Below are 9,459 nucleotides of genomic sequence, written 5' to 3'. Positions count from 1 at the left end.
CGATAAACATTGCAATGGTCTGCCATCCTGTTCACTTATAAAAGTGAACTCCTGAGTGATTCCATTGTACTGCAGTTCTAATCCTTTTATAAAAATGCCATCTTGATCATTTGTTTTTGCATAGATCTGATGCAGTCACTCACAGAAAAGCTTTCAGTGAGATTGTCTCTATTATAGCAGTGCAAACAGAAAAGTTGTGGGGTTTTTTTCTTTAAAAATAAAAAAGTATAGTTTGGACATGCATATTATCTCAGATATTTTATGGTTTCAATCAGATTTATGAGATCAAACTATCTGAGGCTGCAAACTTGAGAACGCTCTTGCTCCTCTCTTGTGTTGTGTTGCTAATCCTAGCTAAACCAATTTCCAAGATTGCCTCCCTATGTTATAACTCTTAAATCATTCATTGTAGAGTAATTTGGGGGGAGGGGGATTTCACTTATTCCTTGGAACCAATTAACTTTTTTTAAGTACCAGAGTTTAAATAGCAAAATATATGTGGAGTGCATTGATTATGAAGAAGAAAGCATGATTAATTTATTTTAAAATAATCATAACATTGTGGAGTAATTGGTTTATGTACTGTCTGGCCAGCTTTGTAGGTCACAGGGACTAAGTAAGCAAGAGTTTAAACGGCAAAATGTTATGTGCCAATTGTGAATCAGGCATACAACCAACTTGCCCTGCCATAAAAATAGAGCAGGTCATTCTTTTCTTGCTTTCTGTGTTTATTGTGAGGAAACTTCAGCCCTTTTAAATGCATGTGTTTCACCCACTATTCACAACTGACGGTGCCGTGCAAAGAATTTTCCATTTAAATGTCGGGTACTTTGTATACCCAAGTTTCAAAATGAAGTGTGAATCAGTTGGGGGTGGAAATAACTTGGTATGGGAAGTATATTTAGATAGGAGATTTAAACAAAACAGTATACTTTTGACTTTGGAAGATAAATGATTCACTGGCAAAATGTACACACTCCTGTAACGTTTCATTTTAAGAAAAATACAGTGTGTTTTACAACAGCTGTGTTTTGCTCACTCCAGTGTGGTGTAGCGGTGAGAGTGTCAGAGTAGGATCTAGGAGACCCAGGTTCAAATCCCCACTCTGCCATGAAAGCTCGCTGGGCGGACTTGGGCCAGTCACACACTCTCCACCTAACCTACTTCACAGGGTTGTTGTGAGGACAAAATAGAACCTGGGAGGATGAGATCATAAATTGCTTTGGGTCCCCATTGATGAGAAAAGCGGGGCATAAATATCTATTATCTGTTCTATTATTTCTGTTTTATAGACCATGATTTATTCAGTGCAACAGAATGAGTCCATGATAGAAGCAGCATTTGAACTCGCATCCTAATACCAACTGTTTTCTCCTGTGTTCTCCAGCACTCCATTTCTACGCCAGAAAAAAAGGTGAACCTATTTTTGTCTTCAATACAGCTGATAAAGGCACAGGAGCCCTGGTAGACTAAAAGGTGGCAATCCAAGAAATATATATGTCAGGCATTCCAAAGAATGGAAGGAGCAAGTTACAGTAACACATTTGAAAGAAATAAAAGGTGCCAGAGTCCCTGTGCCACAATGTCCTAGTTCAGCCATAAACTCTTCAAAGTGGTCTTAGCTCGTCCACCACTCTCTCTACCTCCCACATTTTCAACATGAATATACTAATTTAACAGACCTACCTTAAAGGGTCTTTTTTAAAAAACAAGGATTAATGAGATATGTACACGAAGCATCTTGGGTACCCAAAAAGTGAGATATAAATGCACCCCATACACTGGAACATTGTTTATGCCAAAACACTGAAGAATGGCTCATTAAATGTATCCGATTATAATTTAAAAAAAAATCTCTTCCCATGCAAAAGCTAGCCTCCACCCATCCTAAGGACACTGAATATAGCTGCAGTCCAATGGAACTTTGGGAGTACCCGCTGCTGAACCCAATGGGTCTTACATCCCAATACAGATGCATAGGATTAGGCAACAAGGTTACTGGGGGTTGGGGATATTTCAGTTTCATCGCATTTTCTCCAGTTTGCACTATTTTTCCAAAAGTGCCTTTTAAAAAATTGACTACTTTAAAAAAAATATATCAGGTGAGACTTTAAAAAAAATATATCAGGTGAGATAACAGAGGCATTGTTCTCTCCTGATAACCCAGGAGAACCAAGCTGCCCCGTCGTCTGTTGACTTTCAAAGATGGATCCAGGGCATTTTCGCCTCCTCCCCTCCGGAAATATAATCCAATCAGGCAGTGGCAGATCTTCAACTCCACTCCCTTGTGTGCGAGTTTGCAATCGCCCAGGCTTCAATCACATGTCCGAGCCGCCCGCCGCCCGCAAAGAGGGAGAGACTACAAGGCCCAGCGTCCCCTTCTGCTGCCTGATCAATGGACCTTATTTGAATAATCTGCGAGCTCTTGGCCTCAAGCCAATCAGCTGTCAGGGACCCATGATAAATCGCAATGCATTATTGATAATCATAATTACTCTGACATGCGCATTCCGCTCCCGGGGAGTAATTTCCCAACTCTAGGAATTTGTTGTGAAGAAGAAGAAAATAATTGCTACTATTTTGCTCCCGATGCGGGTGCAGCATGTCGAGGCGCAAGCAGGCGAAGCCGCAGCACATCAATTCGGACGAGCAGCAAGCGCCGGACGGAGCAAATGGTAAAGCGCGACCCGCAGAGCCCCGGGCAATTACCAACTTTAATTGATGGGCAAAAGAAATCAAGCGGGGGGTGGGCTGGTTTTTGTGCCGAGCGGCTTTGCTCTCCCACCCGCCCCCTTAGCGCACGGGGCTCCTTGTTCGCGATCTGGAGCCCGGCGCAGTACCTGGACCACTTTTACGCATCCGAGCGCTTTGGTGTGGTTTTTAGGAGCGGCGTAGATAATGTGTGTATTATTATTATTACTATTATCATCATCGTTTTAATTTTCAAGCCCCCTCCCCATTTCCATCCATCGCTCATTCGAACCGGATCCGGCTTTAGATCACCTTGATTTTTTTAACAAGGGGGAATCCCAGCTTCCATTTTTTTAAAGAAGCAATTTTAAAACTTTTTTTTGCTCCATCCTCTTGTGTCTTTCTCCTCCGGCCCCCTTCTCCCCCCCACCCATGAAAAAAAGTTTCCTTCTCAACTGGCTGCGGGTTCTCTTTCAGCATCCTTGGCGTGGGACAAAAACCTTCTCCTGGGTTTAGAAGGGAACTCCCCAAACTTTCCCTGTTGGGCGAAAATCTCTCGGGGAGGGCGAGAGAAACACCTTTTGTAATGTAAGGATGGTTTTTGGGGGGAGGGGGGTCTCTCCACCTTTCTGCCTTGCCTTTATTTGCATGAGGGGCTTTCTCGCTCTTTTGGCCGCCCTCCCCCATGCAAAACTGGGGGCTATCTTTTGTGGCGAGGGCGAGAGATCGTAATCAGCCCGGGACCTTTCGTAGCCTGACCTCCAGCCATCTTTGATTTCCGACTTCCTAAAATAACTCCGGTGAGCTAATATGGTGTGTTGGGGGGCGGGGTGGGGAGAGGCGATCTGAAAATATTTCCAAACACGCTGCTGGCTTTTCTCTTTTTCCAGCTGCCTCCTCTCCCCCCGTCTTCTAAAGGCACCAGAATTTTCTGGCTGGATCCCTAAATTTTTACTGGTGATGATTGGGGCAGGAAGCACCGATATTGTAGAATTCGCTCGGAGACCTTTAAATGCCCGCTTTGGGGTGATGAATCGAATCCGATGCGTTGCTTTCAGGGAGCCGATCGGGAAGCTGGATTTGTATTTCTGTTCTTGAATTTCGGGTTTTCTTTTTTTCTTTTTTTTTAAGGCTGATGCCGAGTAAAACTGGAGGGGGGGGGAGTTAAAAAAAACTTTTTGACCATTGGACATTTATCGATGCGGTCTTTAACTTTGCGGTCGTTGCGGGGACGATCAGTTCTCGGAAAAGGGGAAACTGGGAGATTGAGATTTCACAATCAACTCGCTAGTAAAGCCATTTCGGTGTTCCTTAAGTGGCGTCGATTACTCTCCGCGGAGACTTTCTACCCATACTTGCCTTTGAAGGTGCATTTTCCCCCTTCCAAGGATGAATGCAGAGGGAATGGCTTAGAATCATAAAAATACATTTTAATATATATATATTTAAAAGTTGGAGTGAACTCTAGAATCCAGCTTTCCAAAATAAACTCTCCCCCCCCCCTCCCCGCATCGCCACCACAATTGATGGAAATGCTCGGTAACAATGTATCTTTGGGAGGGGGTGCGTGTGCTCCCATTTACAGTCCGCAGGAGGTTTCAAATCTTTTTCCTCGCTCCGTCCCTTTCTTTTGAGTCCCAAAGTGCAATTGTTGAGCCCGGTTAATGGTGATTTAAGAAAACGGCAAGCTGGCCAGAAGGCCATAAATCCCATGTTTAATGCATGACTGTTTTCCCTTTGTGCATATGGTTAGGATGGCGCGGGGGTGGGGTGGGGTGATGTTTCCACATGTAAATCTTCGCCTGCTGCTGGAAAGTCATCTCCGGGGGCCGCCTTGAAACAAAAGGGTTAATAACTTCTTCGGAGTTTCCAGCTCGGGATGGGAGGGGAAGAGAATAGGAAAAAGACCCCAATGTGCCTACGTGCGTTCGCGATCCCGGCGCAGGCACCTCGTTGCCAGATATATTGCTTATTTCATCCAGGTTTCAGGTTTTCACACGCTGATTTTGCAGCAGCTGCCTTCAGCGTTACTGCAGTGGTGGGGAGCTTTTATAAACTAGGGGCTAAAGAGAAGGAGGAGGAGCGACCCCATATTTTTCATTAACTGTTCGAGCTTCTTATCACCCGATAACAACATCACGCTCTTAAATCCTGGTCAATTGTTTGGAAGGTAACTTTTTCGCGTGCGGATAGGACGGTTCGGTTGCTCTCTGGCGCCACTCTGAGGACGCTGCTTGCATTGAGCGGTCAGTTGAAAAAGTGCATTTCCTACCTTATTGTTGGAGATTGAACCCCTTTCTTGGTTTGGAGCTTGCTCTTCCTGGTTTGCAGATCTGGGTTAAATTACATGGACAGCCCTTACTCTTGGTTTCAGGTGGGTAGCCGTGTTGGTTCTGTAGTAGAAGAGCAAGATTCGGGTCCAGTAGCACCTTAGAGACCAGATAGATTTCCAGAGTATGAACTTTCAAGGCAGGATAAAGGGAGTTTTGACTCTGGAAAGCTCATACCTTGGAAATCCCATTGATCACTGGGGCTCCTGGACCCAAATCTTGCTCCTTTACTCTTAAACTTCCTTGGAATACACGCTGATGACTCTTTAACTAAAGCCTAGAAAAGAAAGGTTCAAGATGTTTAGGCAAGTATAGGTCTGTTTAGTGCCTAGATGAGAAAGGGCTGATTTGATGCCTTCTGTACATCACTTACTTGCTACATTTGAGAAGCGTGGCTGTGCTCATAGCACACATAAACCAACTTCATTGGATGCAGCACTGGATATCTGATTAAGGCTGTTGCTTATAAAAGACTATCTGACTTGTTTGTTTTAGTTAATGTGGTATCCTGCTTTGTATCTTCACAACAACTTTGTGAGGTAGGGAAGGTGGAGTGTATCTTGCTGAAATCTGCTCAAGTGAGCTTTGGGATCTGTGTTTCTCATATCATATATCGTATCATATCGTGCAATAAGTATTTGTAGATCTCCTTCAATCATTTTTTTTAAGTAATGTGGAGTAGAACGGATTTGGCACAAAAATATATTAAAACCTGCAGCAGAAACTTGCACTTCCATGTTATGATAGAATTCACAAGGGTGAGTGAATCTCAAATCAGTTTCCTCACTGTTTGCACATTGTTTCAGTGAGACTGTGTGGATATGAAACCCAGACGTTCTTCAGTGACGCATCTTCAAATATCAAGAACATTAGAAAAGTTCCATAAGAGTTTACATGTGCGCGCACACGCGCACGCGCACGCACACATGCGCACACACACACACAGAGTCTTTCAGATGCCCCAAGATTCTAACATGTTTATAATGCATACTATAAAGTGGTGCAAGCCTCAGTCCAAATTTTTTAAAGCCATCTTTTAGTTTTAATTGAATTAGTTGTAAGAAAATGGCATACAAGCTTTTGAGTTCTGTAGAACTCTTCATCAGCTGCAATGTTGGTCTTTAAGGTGCTACAAGACTGTCTATTCCTCCACCCACCCACCCCACATACATCTGTTCTATAGACTAACTATGCATGCCAAGAAGGCATTTTATCTTTTGGCTTTAGGGAAGGAAACTTAAGCAAAATTAAAATGTGCAAAGCCACCTGTGAATCACCTCCCCTCCCCTCCCAAAAACAATATAATGTGGGTTGGGGGGGGGATGTTGCTGCTGACTCAGTGATTAATTAACAGATCAAAAAAATAGCAGGTGGTCACTTGAGAGTAATAATTGCATACTGAAAATTAGCATTTTCCACTGCAAAGGATTTAACTGCCCATTGTACTTGTGTAGCAGCTATTAACCTACATTCCCCACTCCCAAAAGGGAGATGAAAACTTTAAAAGCCTACCATTTTTGGCCTGTAGCTGGAGTTTCCACTTAAGAATCAGAGCAACAACAAAAATTTAGAAGGCATAGGCAATAAACAATCCCATTATTAGGCCAGGCCTCCTGCTTAGGGTTGGATCACATCACTTCAATATTGGGAAATTTCACATCCCCCACAAATTCTGGTTTTAAAGCGAATCAGCTTGCAGGAAAGGAAAAGTTAACGTAAAATCCATTTTTTGCTTTCGCTTTTAGAAATGAGCCTGTGTTGCAGCTCAGGTAGCAAAGAGAACTTTTAGAGTTCCTGGAACAACTGAAAACAAGTTTTGCTCACTCACCTCGCATTTGAATGCTACTGAAACGGCCACCCTGGATCCACCTGTGTTCAGATTGACGGGCTGTAGGATGAACCGTTTAGACAAAGCACCGGGAGGGATAGCTGGCGGGGAGGCAGCTGGGGGGGGGGTGTTGTCCCCACCACCACCACCACCACCGGTGAAACACTATATTGTTTGTAGTGAGTGGGCCTTCTCGGCTCAGCCCAGCAGCATGTGACGTTTTGACAGAGCTGCTGCTTTAACCTCTGCCTCCTCCTGCCTGCGGTGGGTGGTAAGTTGATGTCAAGCTTACAATTAGGACTCTCATGCAATTGACCTTGGCAGCGGGGTTTTGCGCTGTTTAGCCGCGTCTTAAACACTGTACTAGTGTTAAGTGTGGTCTGGGGCTGCCTTGTTTATAGGCGAGGGGACTTGCTGGTGGACCTAATTGAGTGTGGAAGAAGAAACGGTCCTGAGGTAAGGTCGAAGCCAGGGGTCTCTCTCTCCCCTCCCCTCCTTCCTCCCCACTCTCTTCTAGGGTGGGCATTTATAATATGTGGGTGTCTCTGCTCCCTTTATTTACTAATGAAGCCAGGGGCTATGAGCGGTAATGGGAGTAACAATTCTATAGCTGTTTCATAGAATCATAGAGTTGGAAGGAGTCTTACAGACCATCTAGTCCAACTCTCCGCTCAATGTCTAATTAATTCCTTTTTTGAGTGAAGGAGCGGCTGGTAGGCCAGAATGAAAGCCAGGCGATGCCTTTAAAGCCATCCAAAATGACACAAAACAATGTGCAAGCATGTGAGTTTTCCAGAACTCTTCATCGAGCTAGATCTTTAACGCAGGATGGGGTAGCGAATAAGTTTTTTTCTTCTTCTTCTCTCCTTCCCCTTTAACGTACAGTCTGATGAAGAGTTCTGAAGAACATGAAAGAAAGTTTGCATGCTGTTTTGTGTTAGTCTGATGGGTCTTAATAAAACATGGCTTTTATGTTTGGATCTGCCCTTTTTGGATCTTTAAATTCAGACATGCATTAGATAGCAAATAAGAATTCCTTTTATGCATCTCCTTATATTTTTGCATAGTCTAGGTAGGCATGAGTAATAAGTCTTGCAGCACTTTAAAGATTAACTTTTTTAAAAAAATTGGCTTTTGTGGACCAACTTTGTCATCTTTAAGATGTCACAAGATTCCCATCAATTTTTTTTCTGCAGCAGATTAATGCAGCTGCTCATCTGGAGCCATTAGCTATGCCTCCTGTAAGCTAACAATACTAGGTTGGGACTGGCTACCTTGTGCACAAATAACTCCAGTTTTATTTAATGCTGTGCCATCCCTTTTTTCTTGGCTTAAAAAAGGCGGTTCATGTTGAAAACTGAGCCAGAAAAAAGTTACTTCTTCGGAAATGGCTGCTTTCAGTTTTATACAGAAATTATCCTCCTTCATTTGGTGGTTGTTCAGCTGTTGACCAAACATTTTATTTTTGAGCATCTACCGAAAACTACGGAGAGTTTTTAAAAATAAGGGTTAGCGTTTGGCCATCTTGATTTTCAGGAACTTCTACAATAGTTTCCAAAAGTTTACAGTAGGAAAACACGGAATAGAAAATTAATGGGTACAATGATGAATACTTCCTAGGAGCATGACCTGTTAAGTTCTGTGATATTTACGTTCAAGTAAACCTATAACACTGAACCAAAGTTGATACTGTCTTTCCCTTGGTATAATGCTTAAAGTATTAATTTTTCGGGGGGGGGGGGAACCTTTCGCATGTGGAGTGTTATTCACAAATTGCTCTGATCGCCTGAGTTGTCTTTAACTAATTGTTGAAAGCAAACTCAAAAGGCATCTAATTTTATACAAAGGTTCTCTGGCCTACATGTGTAACTAATTGGTATTGATCCAGCTCCGAGGATATCTAATGGTGTTGCTATCTGCAAGTCATGGTTGGAAACTAGAAATGCTTATCCAAAAAACTTCCAGTTTTTAATGTTTAAAAGGACAATTGGTGAGATATCTAATGAAAGAAATTCAAAACAATTAAAAGATGCTCATCTGAGTCTTTTATGGGGTGGTTTTGGTTGTTTTTGTGTGTATGTTTGCCTCTGATTTTAAAAAGTACTGATCTAAATGACCAAGATGATACACATAGCAAATGAAGCCCTAAAAATTAGAAGCCCTCCATGACTTTTGAATAATGCTGACATCTAAAGAACACTGAACGAAGGGGTTGTGGGGGTGGCGGCTTGTATCATTCAGATGTGGCCGGGGGGGGTACTATAAGCCAAATTAAGCAACGTAGGTTTATTTAATTGGAATTTAAATGTATCCCATTGAACTAAATGAGATTAAAAGTGTTCACTGTGGCAGGATCATACCTTTTAAAAAAAACATGATAAGGTAGCCTATTTGGAAATCCCTGACTCAGCAGAGAGCTTTTTCAAGAAGGACTGTTTTAAATCAAGTCACCGTGATGAGGAGGGTAATGATACTGAAGCATGAAAAGTCATGAGCCGAATTTGCTCATTTAGGCATAGTTAAGAGGCTCTCGAATAAATCAAACCAGGCTATCAGAGAACCCTCTGAGAACGTCATGGGTTGTGGCTTTAATACTGAGGTTTCACAATG

At 42.8% G+C, this 9,459-nt stretch overlaps 1 protein-coding gene across 1 annotated transcript in view; it reads left to right on the top strand.

The window, feature by feature from the left end:
* The first annotated feature begins 2,602 nt into the window (after positions 1-2,602).
* Positions 2,603-9,459, top strand: part of SALL4 (spalt like transcription factor 4) — a 28,558-nt gene continuing 21,701 nt past the window's right edge. Inside the window, exon 1 of the mRNA XM_054981172.1 lies at positions 2,603-2,675. Within this exon, the coding sequence (XP_054837147.1) occupies positions 2,603-2,675 (73 nt within the window). The remainder of the gene's footprint in view (positions 2,676-9,459) is intronic.

Source organism: Eublepharis macularius, chromosome 5 (genome assembly GCF_028583425.1).
Source record: "Eublepharis macularius isolate TG4126 chromosome 5, MPM_Emac_v1.0, whole genome shotgun sequence".
In the NCBI taxonomy this organism is placed as follows: Eukaryota; Metazoa; Chordata; class Lepidosauria; order Squamata; family Eublepharidae; genus Eublepharis; species Eublepharis macularius.
Note: the sequence above shows the minus strand (reverse complement) of the source record. Positions and strands in the feature narration are given on the sequence as shown.